Source organism: Micrasema longulum, unplaced genomic scaffold (genome assembly GCF_059751315.1).
Source record: "Micrasema longulum isolate JH-2025_06_02 unplaced genomic scaffold, ASM5975131v1 h1tg001829l, whole genome shotgun sequence".
NCBI lineage: Eukaryota > Metazoa > Arthropoda > Insecta > Trichoptera > Brachycentridae > Micrasema > Micrasema longulum.
This window is the reverse complement of record NW_028279003.1, coordinates 186,297-202,839: the sequence shown is the minus strand read 5'-3', so window position 1 is coordinate 202,839 and position 16,543 is coordinate 186,297. Positions and strand designations below refer to the sequence as shown.

Genomic DNA, 16,543 nt, shown 5'->3' with positions numbered 1-16,543 from the left:
ACCAGATTTTTGTGTTTTGGAGGTTTTATGTACACAAAACAATTTAAAAATGTATTTTCAATTAATTTTGTTTATATTTTTTTCATTCTGATACATTATAAAATATATGGAAGGTTTTTAACAAGACAAGGTGGCTAAAATTGGATTAAGTCACTTTGGCTTGCTCATAATCTGGAAAATAAAAGCCATAATAATTAGTTAAAGGAAGGAAATATTAGGAATAATTCTTATAATTTTGTGGTAAAAAAAATATTTTTAATTATTTTTTTTCTTCCTATGTTACCTCGAGGATGTTTGACACATAAATTTTGTCACTTAAGTAACAATGCCTGATCGGCGACGATATTATGGAAGTGAGAAAATACTGATGAATTAAACTGATGTTTTTTTTAATAAATTTAAAAATATGAAAAAATACGCAAAAAAGTATATTAAATATACATTTGTAGAATATTTTAAACTATGAGTAGTATCGTTTTGAGATTGTTTTATTTTCATTCTGTAAATTATGTTTTCACATGTAAAAAAAATATTTTTTTCTTGGTTCTCGTAAAGGATTAAGCGAGTTCGGGCACATTATTTTTAAGGTATAATATTGGATACGTTTTATTAGGTTAAAAATATATGAATATATTTTTTAGACTTAATCTTACCAAGCCACTGTTTGTGGCTATAGTGAAAATAAACATGTAATTAAATTAATTGAAGATATTAGTTTATAAACTAATTTTAATACAAGCTAAATTAATTTAGGCTTACAAAAAATTGTGAAGATTTTTATTGACGCATAATGACTTAATAACAATGTAACCTTAATTAGATCTTTACATTTAAAAATTAATAGAGCAGTTGACATAATCAGTATATGCACGACGTGTGGTGTACATGTTAATTTTATATTAGTGTACAGGAATAAATCGGACATCTAATCTCAAATAACCTAACCAAACTTTACCTACCCTGTGGGTGTTTGCATATTAAACAAACATGCTAAGAATCGTAAAATATGCGTTGGTTTATTATGTATTTACGTATTTTTACTTCCTGAAAATAATGTTATAAAATACGATAATTTATCATTTTTATGTGTGTAATTTTTTTTTCTTTGTTCGCGACATTTTTTTAGTCTCCGTCCGAACTCAACCTGTGGTGTTGGTTTTTTTTATATATTAAGTTTAAAAAGGGATGCTTGTATTGATAAAAGGAATACGTTTTAAAAAAATATAATTTTTTTCCTTGAAAAACGATTGGTTTAAAAGCATATGTAGGCTTATTCATTAAAAAAAATATATACCCATCTCATCGTTGAGTTTTAAATTGCGACTCATAACAGAAATTTGAAAATTATAATAAATCGAATCGTGGGAAAATGTTATTTTATGATTCGCTCATTCGATTGTTATGAGTATAAATACTATCCAGTTGTTATTTGATTGACCACGATCAGTCACTACGACCTACAATATAAAATAACAATAATCGCACATAAATTTAAACATTCAATACTTCGAGAGGTTACTACTTAATTTAAATATGTTATTTTACGAGCTGAGGTCAAAAAAGCTCATTCGGTGGTCGTTATATTTAATTCATCACGTGTTTATTACACGCCCATTAATTAATCTCAACAAAGAGTAAGAAAACGTATTAATAACTAAGAAAATGTAAATACATTTTAGAGTCTAGGCATTGTATTGTGGAGAGGAGGGTAGAGTTCCATCAATACTTCAAGGGATGAATGCATTGTAATGTCCCACCCTTAGGTTTGCAGTTCGACCCCTCCGCAGCATCTTTATTTCAGTATGAGAGATTTGACACGACCCTGTTCGGATCATTTATAAGTCTTTTGTCTTGCAGCGATTATATCGTTTCCCATAAAGCACCTTTGGGAGATATTTATTGTGTGTAAACACGTTGCATTTAACGCACATTCAAGTCTTACATTGTAGTTTATGGACTCTATTTATTAAGGTACTTTAAAGTCATTCCCTGACGGACATTGACTGACCAGTATGTAAATTTAGATATGAAAAATCGACGTGGCGAATTGAATGGAAACAAGTGTGACAATTGCGTCTGTGATACAGGAGAGTATTTTAAGACTTAGTAAGTTGTTATTTTGATGATGTTGATTGATGATGAGTGATTGTCTGTGAGAAGGCGCAATTCGACATGAATATATTTCATCAGCCGCGTTATCAAGCCATTGACAACATCACGTGTACTGCTTTGTTCAATTGAAACAAGTTTCGTTGTCTGTTTGCTTTATCAGCTTCTCAAAATGGCGGAATCATTAATTTTACATGAACAAAGGTGACAGAGATTGCTTCCAAACGATATACTTTTCGAATAAATCTCGAAATGAATAATATAAAACTTAATATTCTGTTTAAGTCATTGTAATTGAGAAAAACCAGACAAAATCGTATGTTATGTATTGTATTTATTAAATTCTAATACAACAAAACAGTGCCTATGCTTTATAATTCAGATTTTAAAGTAATAAGACATTTATTCTTACATTCAATTTTCTTGTCCCACGAACGCCAACCCGATATATTTTTTTGTTTCGGTAATGATATAAATTATTTATTTTAATTCATCAAATTATTAAGAGCGAACAACGACGTGCAAATCAATAAAGTAATGATTTAGATTAGTTTCATTCGTGTTGTTCCTGAATTAAAAACAATGGACTTAATAATGAAATATTTACTCTTATGTTTCTGAATTTTTTAACAGGACTCGTATTCTACATTTATTTTTTACTTGAATTTGAGTATAACTCAAGTAAAAGCCCTAAAGGCATTAATGAATCAAAAATAGAAACAATGTTTAAAGTTTGTCCGAGTTATTGTAGACTTGGATGACTGAATTTCATCCCCTAGGGAGTTATTAAGATTAACATATTACAAAAGAGATGATGAATATTTTAGAGAAAAGAATATGAAATTGTAAGCCCGAGGTTCCAATTTTTTTTCGGCTATGAAACCCTAATTGATCTATTTGTTTTTGGCGGAACTCCATCTCGACAGTAAAAAATATATTAACAAAAAAAATATTTTTAAACACACGATTCCCTATTGTTTTCTTGTCGTAATGCTTGACTTGAAAATAAAGAGTATATTTTGCATTAAAAATCTTTACTGCACGCGAAAATGATTTTTTTTCACAGTTTTACTTATAATAGCACTAAAATTAGGTTTAATGTTCGACACTTGAACGCGGAGATCAGGAGCGGCATTCAGTCTAGTATTTTATTTGTTTTTAGTAGAGGCGTAAGCTTAAAAGCCAGTCTTCCATCGGTAAGTCGATACAAACGGAAACGAAACCATGATAGCCTTCTTAACGCCTGCAGGGTATTCATCTTTTAGTACAATCCAAAAGTCATTAAAGTTTGAATCAGCTGATTCGAATTTTTGTTTTAGGGAGGATGAGTAATATCCTGAAAAAAACATATGAAATGGTCGGACTTATGCGGGTATCCAAACCATTTAAATATGCAGAGACATATGAAAAACTTATTAATCCTTTATTTGCCCCCAGCTAGAATACTGTACTTTTATTTTAGTATTAATAGACTAGAACGGGGCCAAAGTTTTTTTTAACTGGTCGACTACCGGTTAAACCTTAACTTCTCTAACTATGCTGAAAGTATACAGTACCATGTGTTAACGTTAGACCCGTTATTTTAATACAAATTAATAAATAAAAAAAAATATTCCCCTAATCTACTTGAAAGACTTTCATTCCGTGTGCCATCTAGACTGGCAAGACAAAATCTTCTGTTTTACATGGACAAGGTTTCAACAAACTATTTAAAACAATCTACAATACCTAAAATATGCGAAAAATACCGAAGTTGATATTTTTCATGGCAATGAACGTAAATTAAAGTCAAAAGTCAGACATATTGAGAGAAGCACACATTTAATCAATTATTATTATTGTATACATGTTGGGCAGGCGGCTATAATTTTGTGTGGCTATTATTTGACTGAATCGTTGATCTGTGTTAATTTTTGCGGGGTGAGAAAAGATGCGTTTGCGCGATGATGGCAGATGCGGAAAAGAACAGAATGCGGCTAAACAAACCACAGCAGACAAAAACCCTGCCTTTAGGAAGACAGGAAAGGGAATCAGGGACAGGAATTCGGATGCTATCTCCAAGTCCTGGATTCTGGGTAGTTTTTTCCTTTTTTGATGATCACAGCACTTTCACTATAGTTATTTGGAAAATGTAAATATGACTGTGACGGCGCGGCGCGGCGGTCAGAAAATGTAAAAGTGTTCAGATGCAGGCAGATGATTGAAGGACGAGCAGATGCGGGCAGATAAAATTATGAACATGCGGTAGTTGACAGAAATTATTTTTTTGTTGGTTGGTACGATTGGTTGGTACGGTTGGTTGGTGGTACGATTGTTGATGTTGGTTGCTATGGATATGGTAAATTGTTCTAGTAGCAACCGTAGCTACCCACGGCCATAGAGACGAGGAGAATAAACAAACATTAAAAGTTGGGAGATCACAGGATGGGTAGGATAGGTGGACCTTCATCCACCGGTGGTCGATCCAGCCACAAACCACTCAATCCCATCAATCACTCGCGCAACCACATGTTTTTTATTATTTGTCTAATATATTTGTTATATTAAACATAATTTGAATTATTGTCTTCTGTGTTAACATTTTTTTTTGTGTGTGCATAGGTGTCCTTCACCAATATACAAAAAAGTCAAGATACATATTTTGTACATGCTGTTTTGTTTACTCAATAAAATTAATAAATCAAACAGCCTTTATCTCACATAAGTATAAATGATATCAAATTGCAGAAATCGTTTTAAAGATTTTAAAACATAATTACACAACTCGACAGCAACAAGTAATTTGTAACTACCAAGGTTTGTTTTTTTATGTATTGATTAATTTTTTTAATTTGTCTTCTGTCATTTAAGTAATGATTTGATGGTAATCATTCCTTTGCATGATTATAATTATAATAATAATAATGATTATATCAACTTTCGAATATTCACGGAAGTAATCAAAGTAGTCAGTTGATCATACGGAAAAATACCTAATATCTTTCAATCATGCGCCAATCAAAGTTATTAATCGTTTTAATTATGTATTAATGCACTTTTTCAAATGTACTAAGCATTACAATATCTAAAAATACGATATTTGCAAGCACGAAATACTTTTGAAAAAAAACCTTGATACACACCTACTTCAAAAAAGTCTTTTTTTGAGAAAGGTATATCGATATCTAGACATTTACGTGGCATTAAGTTCAGTTGTTCTCTGTTCCGGACGGATTAAACATACAGTTTTGTGTGTGAAATAGAACCAGAACCCTGGAGGAGAGTTGTAGATTCGATAACTTCTCTAAGGTAAAAATCCTGAAATACGAAATAAACTGGAGATAAATATGTGTCCGCTTCGTAGTTTAGTGATTGAGCGGACGCTTGAGGTCCCATTATATGTTCGATTTCCGGCAGGGTTCACTACATTATTTCACCGTCCCTGGGCCCCGATTACAATGGAAAGATAACAAAGTTATCTTCGACTGTCTACGTTTCTTTGAATCCCTTAAAATATGTATGTGTATATTTGTGTTTTTTATTTTATTTTTTTAAATTTTATTACTATTTAATTTTATTTTTACATCTGAGCATGTTTTTCATTCTTTATTTCAATTCTTAACTTTTAATTACTCTTACAATTTTTTTCATTGTTAATATTATTTACATTTGTAAATTCTCACTACAAACTTTAAATTATCTTTTTTTACTCAAATTTTAATTTTTAAACCACTTTCATTTTTTTTTCCTTCTCTTTTTTATAATTTCATAATTAACCTTACATATAATTGCTTTATAATATGAAAACTTCACTGGTCCATTAGAGTTAAGACTAATTGTGTAAAATATTAAACTTTGTAACTGTACTGTATGTTTCCTAAATAAAAGAAAATAAAAAATATTTAAAAAAAATAAAAAAGACAAAAATAATATTTATCTACGAAAATTAGTATATTTGCATGAACATCTAAAGTGTCATTATCGGTAACCTATAATTAAACATTTTTAAAAGAAAAGAATGTATACATTTTCTGCCTTCTATACAGAAAACTTATTTTTGTTTTATAGATAAAATTGAAGATAAATGTTAACTTGCCATTATGATCGAGGCCCTGGACTGGCATCTGAAGTGTTTGATTGATCATCTTACTTTCATGTAACAGATGATCGAAATACGCTGCATTTAGTGCATCAATGCTGTTCCCTTTGCACCACTTGACGTGGAAAGGGAAATTATGAAAAACCTTTACAACCTGAATGATAATAATTATTGAGTTATTTTTTTGGTTTTGATCGAATCCGAATCTAACTAAAAACTTAAATCTATTTAAATTTTTAATTCGAGTTAAGTTGGATGAGAATATGGAAGTCTATAGTCCTTAAAATAAAGCTTGATTAAAATGACAGCCGCTAAACTAATGTGACTAGTGATGGGAAAGTACTGATCACTGATCATGTACCGATCAAATCGATTTTATGAGTTTTTTCATGCAAACGTGAAACTCTGTTTCCAAAAATTGATGAGAAAACGCAAAAACAAGCCTATTATAGAATGTTTAAGACAATTATTCTCTAAAAAAAATAAGATATGACATTTTTTTTTTTCATGAACAACAACAAATTTTAATTAGTATGAATGTATTATTGTTTTATGTTTTTTCTTTATATAACCTATGTTTTTTTTTCTCATGTACTCGTATTCAAAATTACATAAACTCTTATAATAAATAATAAACAGCTACAACAGTGTAAGTTATTCTCCAAGCACAAGAGTTAGTCTCTTTTTTGTTACAGTGATAACATTTACTGGGTGTGTAAAAGAAGATATGTATAGAATTTTTAAAAAACATGTACCTTTTATGAAATTATTAATAAAAAAATAAAAAAATAATAATTATAGAATAATCAATTTGTCCCATCTCTAACATTTTTGCAAAATGACGTTACCTTGTAAGAACGTCGTTAATAATTAGGTTTATTTTAGTTTAAAAGCTAATTTTATATAATTATGTTAGTTGACATGTCAAGAATTGTATTTAAAAAAATAATTTAACATGCCAGATAAGAATGATTTTTCGTGTGTCAACATAAATCACTCCTTAGACGGAACTACAAAATTTTATTGTCACTTTTGCTGACAACTGTCATTCTAATCAAGCTATATTTAAAGGATTATAGGCATTGTAACATACATTATTTTGCTTTCATTTGAACTGAAATATAGTTTGGTTTCATTAAAAACATTTTCTAAGGGTCTGAAACCACTACATATTAAATATATTTTTAATCAATTTTCTTCCTCATCATTTTCCTTTCCACACCCAGTGGTGCATAGTATTTTGCACAGCGTATTTTAATCATCGGTCACATAAAGTTCAGATGACCAGCCAACTCCAGGCATAAATATTTCATTTCAACTCTGCCAGAAATCGAACCTAGGGCCGCAAGTATCTTAGGCGAACGCGCAAACCACTTCAAAACGTTGCGGACCTATATCCAGCGAGCAGTCATTGAGTCGAAAACACCTGGCATAGGCTCTGGTTCTATTTCACATCCAGAACTGTATTTTTTATCCTCCTGAACACAGATAATAAAATATGGTAAATTTTAGTCATACAAAAAAAAACATTAAAAAAATGATAAAACACCTTCTATCAGCAATTTTAGCTCTTTACTATGGCATAAACACGTAAAGGTATTCATGCACCAATTTGAATATAGAATAAAGGTAATCCAAGATGGCTGCCGATGATTGCGCGGGAAAACGACGTCGCAAGGGGCAGGGGTGGGCGACACAAAGGACGCGGCGAAGGGTTGAAGAGGCCTGGATCATTAGTCTAATGCCCTACTGCACCATATCTACACCCTCCGAGGCTTTGTTCATGAAATTACTTAGATGCAGGGGCTTTCAATCTCTCGCGCACTAGTGAAAACCTCTAAAATATTTTTTAAATATCAAAAAATTTGTAGAAATGTTCGTAATGGATAGATAACCTTATGTTAAGTTTATCAAAATTATCTAAGTTGTAATTTCATAATAATAAAGATTTTACCTGTTTACTTCACAAATCAACAGATTTGAAGAAACAGATGTTCAAACATACGCAAAACAGTGCGATCGCTTTAAATAGCCAACGATAATAATGATAATAACAGATCTTTATAATTTATAATATCCATTGTGATAATCAACATACAATATAAGAAAATAAAGGTATGGATATAGTTAAGTTGCGGACTTATTGCCATTTGAAATTTCTTAAAGTCTAATAAAAAAAATAAAAATTTAATAAAAAATAAAAAAATATACGAAAAGTTGAAGAAATGGAAAAATATTATATGAATTATGATACATAGTATTAACAACATTTGTCTTTCAAATATTCCTTAATATTATAGAAATATTGTCACTTTTATACAATTGATTTTCTTTTTTTGGCAGTTAATTTTATATTTTCACTGCCATGCATATGGGGTTCTCTTTGAAAAGTTATAATCCTGTATATGCCTTTACTTTCTAATTATTTTCTACAAAATAAATCCGGTTCTAGATTATTTAGTATGTTTACAAACAGGTACATTTTTTAGATAAGTAGTACAATTTAAGCAAAAAGTACAAAAAGAAAAACGAACCAAAATACCACACCAAAACAAAGGCCATCTTTTCGTTTTTAAATAATAAGCTTTATTAATATTTACTTCCAAATGTAGTGGCGTTTTACTAATGGTACTACTCTGGTTCAAGTTTCGATTGCCAATATGTTTTTATTAAAAAAATCTTTTTTAATTTTTTAATTTTTTCGCGTCGTGGTCTAATGGTCAGCGCGTTGTCTGACATGCTTTATATGAAATATTACATATTCCCTAGACTGGCACCTGAAGCATAAAACCGATCATTTTCAAACAAACGTACCATCAGGTCGTTTCCCCGTAGGGGTAGGCAGAGATGATAGAACACCGTATCACTCTGTATTTGCATATAGACCGTTAAAAATTTGAATAAAATTGTATAGAAATAAATTAGGCAAAGGTTCATTGATAACATATTAAAATTCAGGCTTGAAGTTAAGACACGTGTTTAACTATCAACAAATGAGATTTATGTTTAAATATTATTATTTTTACATAAGAATATGCTTATGTGTGCCCTACTTTCCTTTATAATCATAGTTTTCTAGGTCTTTAATTTGATCTGGGAAGGCGCATTTATCTTTGATTTTTCATAATGTTTTTCTGTTGAATATTTGAGAAAAAATGTAATCGTAACTAGCAAAAATATATTTCGTTTTTAATATTATTATATAGCATTTGGAAAACGTAATAATTTACTGTAAGATATGATAGTTTATATATTCATTTAACTTTTGATTTAAGACGTGTTAAGATGTTTAGAAATCAGCGTCTTTGAGGTGATTAAATGGTCCATTAAAAATTATCCAGAATAAATAAATACAAACACACATATTTGAAAATCGATGGGCTCATTGTTTAATGGTTTTTATCCAAACAACCGATAAAATAAGACGTTTTGTTTATATTATTTTAGTCTAAAAATGAATGCGGGGAAATAATAAAACAGGTTCAATAATAGAACTCGCAATATAAAAAATATATATCGATAGTAGTATTTAATGGTAAAAGGGGAGTAAACAGAGAGGAAAAGAGAAGAGATTAAGGAAGAGAATGGACATATTTTCTCAAGCGTGATTTGAATAGAGATACTTACTGAGAAACATCCTTGATGGTGGGTGGAAGATTATTCCATGGTCGATCCGCATAAATACTATGTATGTATGTAAGTTAGATTATTTTTAAAATATTTTTTGATTCAAAATACGTATTATTTTCTAAATATGTAGATGTTTCTCAATTTTTTGAGGTTCTAGTAAATTATTAAATACTTTTAAGCCTTTTAAAAATAGCTTGTTCATCAACAATATTTTGAGTTTGTCAAAATTTTTGTAGACAAGGACTGGATTCAACTCCCTGGGGAGCTGTTTATATTAACATATTACAAAAGAGATGAAGAACATTTAAGAGAAGGTAATATAGAAGTCTAGGCATCTACAGGGCTTATGATCTGTCAATGGCTGGTTTAAGTGGTGAAATAATTCAATTAGATGAATCTCACCCTCATAAATAAAGGTTTCAACTCTTTAACTTTACAAACATCAACAGATGAAAAAATTGAAGGAAAATAGATATTTTAATATGGTTAGAATGGTGATTGTTTTACAGTGTGTAAAGTGGCTACTAAAACCAGCCATTGACAGGTCATAAGCCCTGTAGATGCCTAGACTTCTATATTACCATCTCTGAAATGTTCTTCATTTCTGTTGTAATATGTTAATATAAACAGCTTCCCAGGGAGCTGAATCCAGTCCTTGTCTACAACAAATTGGACAAACTCAAAATATTGTTGATAAATCCACCTGGTCCATGAAGAAGTAAAGAAATTGAAAAAAAACATTTTCAGGCGTTGCCTAGTATGTAGGTGAAATAATTCAATTAGATGAATCTTACCCGCATACATAAAGGTTTCGGCTCTTTAACTTCACAAACATCAACAGATGAAAGAATTGAAGGAAAATAGATGTTCAAATATGGGCAAAATGGTGAATGTTACACAGTGTGTAAAGAGGCCACTTGAACCAGCCATTGATAGATCATAAGCCATGTAGATGCATAGACTTCTATATTACCTTCTCTTAAATGTTCTTCATATCTGTTGTAATATGTTTAGCTTGTTCATGTTATGTATTTAGAGAAGAGAACAACCACTATACGTATGTATACATGAGAACATGGTCCCATAAATACTGGTTCGTTGTGTTTATTGATCAGTTCATATTTTTGTTTTCAAACTTTGAGTAAGAGAGCAGAGCATGTAAATATGATACTCTAAACGTTGTTTTCTATGAGATTTATGATGCAAATGTGATTTGATTTACATCATACGATTCTCATCAGCAGCTAAGAATGTATATCATTTGTTTTCTTAGCTTTTGCCTTTCTTAACTGGTCTTCAAAGAAATCTAGTCAATCTGGTAATATTTGGAAAGTATTTGATGATTCACAAGATCCATTTATTCTTACGTGGTGATACTACATCTTTGTTACACGATGATTGTTATGTAACGTCATCACAATTTTCGATTTTTATTTAAGTTTTTAATTTTTATTCCCATTTTAGTAGTTCTATTGATGTGCCACTGTACCACTTTATGGCGATAAAAAAGTATTTTGATAATGAAATAATCTCTCTTTAACATGTAACAATATTAATTTCTGCCATGAAACTGGTAGAGTCCAGAGCACAGAACTTTTATGGAAACATGACAGGAAAATATTTTTTACTAAGCTGGTCATCAAGAGTACTACCGAGGCGATGGGCTCCAATAGTCTGGTGAAAAGAAGCAGACGCGTTTTTCAAAGGAGTTTGTCTTTAAAATTACGTAATAATTAGGAGTTTCGTTTAACTATTGTGTTCATTTTAGCTCTTTCTTTTTTAACTTCATATGTAGATTAATTTTTGCTTTTGTTTTCATAACGATTTTCTATTTTTAAACTGGAAACGTGCCCATACAATCTATTAGGTAGGCAGGCGCCGTGGCCTTGGTTAGATGGCTAACTCTGAGACTGGCGTCGCGGGTTCGATTCCCGCCAGTTGCAAGAAAGAAATCCAAGAAATATTTTTTTCTCAATTGGTCTGGGTGTTGTGGTGAATTTTTTATTACCTCTTTCCATATCCCCTCTATTCCACCTGCTGACAAGCCTCAAAATAGAGACTTAGTGGGTTATTTCTTAAAAAAAAAAAAAGTATTTTTTTTTTCCATATATTCTTTTGTACTTACTTTTACTATAAATTCTGAATTAAATGAGACAATCCAACTAAAAAATAAAGCAAAAAGATCTAACCCAATAATACTGTAAGAGGGAAAAACAAGTAGAATTTTTTTTACTAACGCCTATAGGGTTTTTACATGGATAGGTACATTATGGATTGAACAATAAATATATATTCGAGTATAAAAATACAAATCACCGTACAAAACTAAAAATAAAAACAAAACATTAAGAATTTAAGTCATTTTTATTTTCATGATTGGCTTTTTTCTGAAATAAAAGAATGAAAAAATCATCATCATCATCATTACCTTTTCGCACCTAATGGTGCATAGGGCAATGCATTGGAACACCAATTACATCGTATCTTGATCATTTTTGTTTAATGAAGGTTAGATGATAAGTCTTACGTTTCAGGTACCAGTCCAAGGACTATGAAATATTTTAGTATGAAAACACCCTTTAAAATAAATATTTCATATTAACCATATCGGGAATCGAACTCTTGCATAGTAGGCAAACGCGTTGACCATTACACCACGAGGCTGACAAATAAAAAATTCCCACTGAAAAATATTGAAAGCTATGATAATTATTTATTTACACCGTATTTCAATGAGATTTTTTTTCTCCCCAACCGTAAAATACAGCACAACACATCCGGTTTGAGAAAAATTACATTTAATTTTTGTGTTCCAACGGGTAATTAAACCCGTATTAATATTAACACATCGTTATTATTTTGTTCGCCTCGTCGTCTAATGGTCAGCGGGGTTGTCAACGGGTGTGTCAACGTTGTGTGCGGGTGTTGGTGCAGTGAACTCCTACACCAGTTGGAGATGACGGAATAAAACGACGTTAACCTTTAATATGTATTTATAGAGAGTAACGGCGATAACTGAATAGAACTAATCTAATCTACACCGTGCCTGAACCAATTTTTTTTGAACTATTACTGGTAGTACCTAAAAGTGCGACTGCTTTTATAGTATTTTACTTCCTAGTGGGGAATTAAGGTTACCTTCTATTTACCTTATATAAGCAATTTGCGATCTGTGTCAGATAATCAGTTTTGTTTTGATATTTTGATTATTTTTGTTGTTATTTTGTACTTTTTTTTTCCTTAAGACGATAGTTAGCTAAGCGGCAATGACTATTACAGTAGGGCCAATTTAATAGGTCACATTTGACACTTCAACAACATAACCTTGTAACGGCGGTAATACAATATTATTTAGTTTTTCGAATTTAGAACTGCACAATTGCTTAACTTTTTTCAATTACGATTACATATTTATTTATATAATAACAAAAGAAGATTTACTACTTTTATTTTTACGATTTACTTTCACTAATAAACAACTCTTAACATAATTAACTTTTTCTGTTCTAAACGTCGTTACAATGTTGCATCAGAGAATCCTTTTTCTTTTTAAACACTAGGGGATGTTACCCAGAAAAATCGAATGTTGATAATTTTGTTAAAGTATGTACTTATCTTATTTTTTCCTTAAATTTACGATAGAAAATAATAATGGGACAGATATTTGACTTATGATTTTTAAAATAAAATTACAGCACATGTAAGTACTTTTTCATAGTAACTGAATTCAATTCACATATATAATGTTTGAAGTCAGAATCGATTCATTCACTTTAATCGATGTTTTTAAGCAGGTCACCTCACTATGAAGCTAAAACCGACAAATGTCAAATGTGACCTACTAAATTGGTCTTACTATAGTGTGTCCTACAGATATGCAAAAGCAGTGTTCTATGCACCATTGGGTGCAAAAAGGGGAATAATTATGATATTTTGATTCAGTAATTAAAGATTCACCCTATCATTTTTTACACACAATGTCAGTTTAAAGTTTTTCACGGATTTAATTTGTCAAGTAGTTGGGAGTGCATTTAATTAAAATGTTTCAAAGATATTTTAAAAGAGAATTTTAATAGTAAACTAAGTCATGCGTTTCTCATTATACGCGTATCACCATACCATACAATTTATTAAGAAAGGAGTGGCGTATGGTACATAAACTGCATGTGTTCTATGTATGGATGTAGTTTCCCCTTTCAAGCCTTTCTAAGTCACAAGAACTTATCTTCGAGGCACAAAAACACGCATTTTAATTCATCATTCTAAAGAGGGGAGTCTTTGATACACGTGATAAGATACATTACATTTTGTGTTTGGGATAAAAAACCAGGAAGATGGAGAAAAATCTACAATATAAGATTTACTGATATTGAGCTAGCTGTTCAATAACCTTTTCATCCCTTCAAATAAATTTAGTAGATTTTTTAAACTTTTTTTTCTTGAATTATGTTATTTATAACTTAAAAACATTTATACATTTTTAAAAACCGTTTATATGAAAAAAAATACTGGTACAAACTTGAAGCGCCTGCTAATGGCACTACAAAAAGTTGTTGTTTTTCCAATACGATATATCCACAAAAATAAATGAAAAATCCGAATCATAATCTTCTTCTTCTTATGGTTCCTCTCCCCGATGGAGGTTGGAAATCATCGTTGCGATTCTTACTTTGTTGGCAGCTGCCCTAATCAAGGACTGAGTGCTGCAATGGAACCAGTCGAACAAGTAAGCCGAGAGATGCGCCTTCTACCTGCACTGCGTCTTCCTTCAATCCTTCCCTGTAGAATGACTTGTAAAATGTTATATTTTTCCCCTCTTATCACATGCCCAAAGTACGCACGCCGATTGCTCTGCTTTTAATTTTTTCATTTTGAAGTATTTTTTGAATTTTATTGTGCTTCAAGTTTAAACCATCACAGCACTCTGTTTTTTATACTATCGACAATGCTTGTCGGAAAACCTTGCATTTTGCATGGACCGAAGTCAATATATATTTTTAAATATATTTTAGAAGACAATTCTCCATTTCCTAAGCTATTTTTACCGGTAAAGATTATGCGCTCTCTGTAAAAAAATAATCAACATTATTTATTGGAGTTTTAAAATGTCCTCCCTTCTTAAAAATTCTTCGCTTTTGCCCTAGTTTCATCAAAAATATAAAAATGTGCGTAGCAATGTCCTCATACTAGGGGGGTGGAAAATAGAGGGTGAAGCAAGAATTAAAACTGTGTCATATAAATAATATATTTCCATCTATTTTTAATCAATAAATATTACTAAAGCATTAGAATATTAACAACATTTTCGTATGCCCAAATGTTTATAGATGATAAAATTAAATGTCCTAAGAAGAAAGCATCATTTTGATAATTACACCATCATTAAACATCGATTCGAAGAAATTTGGACACGATTCGACATTTTAGGTGTGACCATTCGAATATTTCTTTTCTCATTATACCGATAAACTTGTAATTCGGAAGTATCAGAGCAATAAACTGCATCTAAATCGACTGTGTGTAATATATAAACTTAAAAAACTTAAAACCCACCTGTTCTCTAAATCATTTGAATGAATCCGTAGCACGTGACAACAAAATAAATTACAAATTTAAAAGCTTCAATTAAATTAACTTAATAATAGAATCACCATGTAAAGCGCCCTTGAGGTATTTTATTACGAAAATGGCGCTATATAAGTTATCCATAATAATAATAATAGTATTATAATGGTAGGTATTTTTAATCAGCCCTCACACAGAACATAAGGAAATAGAGTGGGGATTATATCGCTGCCTTAACTCAAAAGTGTTAAAATCTAAATTTGTCTTTTTTCAGTATTGCACGAGTTTTTGCTTTTCCTTTATAATCTTACATTTTATATTTATGTTTTTAATATTATTAGATGCGTCTTATAAAGTTGTATCTATCTTATTATAAAGTTTTATGCTAACTATCACCCAGAAATATGAAACGTCACATAAGTCCCTGTTGCTTAAGATGGCGGTTTTGCTCTGAAGTTAGCTACCAAATCGCGAAATACCAAAAGGATTGTTATGCAATTTGGGTAATTTATAATGCAAATTCCACGAGAATCTTTTTTCTTAAGGAAAAACGTATCAAATTTAAGGTGATTCTAAACAAAAATATAAATCTAAGTATAATTTTTGAATGAAAAATGCCATTTTTACGTTTATTTTTAATGGAAATTTTACAAAACTTGGTTTGCGGAAACTTTACACTATATTGACTATAACAAATACCATAACAATATAATTTAGCTCTTTTTCACAAAATGGTGTACAAAAAGAAAATAAAAAAATACACGCAATTTCATTATAATTAATCATTTAAGACATCTATTTATGTTTTTTTTTTACAAAGTTACTTTAGTCATCATATTTGTTTATTTGCCTAATCCTAGGCAAATTTCCTTTTAGTGGGGTCCTGTTTGCTTCGTATTGAGCTAGACGGTAAACACAAGAGCATATATCAGCTATTAGTATTATCTCCTATATTTTATTTGTATTAAACTTACCTTCCAGCCACACCAATTTTGTATTTAATTTTTTTATTTATTATTAGTCCACCTTTTCTGGGATTTTTTGAATATCTGTTTTTATATGGTTCGCTAGAAGACAACTTTTCAATTGTCTGGGACCAATTTTGTATTTATGGGTTATGGTTGGAAGGGAAGATTTTATATGGTTGATTTTTGCCCAGCT

The 16,543-nt window shown here is 30.6% G+C and overlaps 1 protein-coding gene across 1 annotated transcript in view; it reads right to left on the bottom strand.

Moving 5' to 3' along the window:
- Positions 1 to 189, bottom strand: part of LOC148273808 (uncharacterized) — a 107,613-nt gene extending 107,424 nt beyond the window's left edge. Inside the window, exon 1 of the mRNA XM_088238141.1 lies at positions 155 to 189. Within this exon, the coding sequence (XP_088094267.1) occupies positions 155 to 189 (35 nt within the window). The remainder of the gene's footprint in view (positions 1 to 154) is intronic.
- Between the last annotated feature and the right edge of the window lie 16,354 nt (positions 190 to 16,543).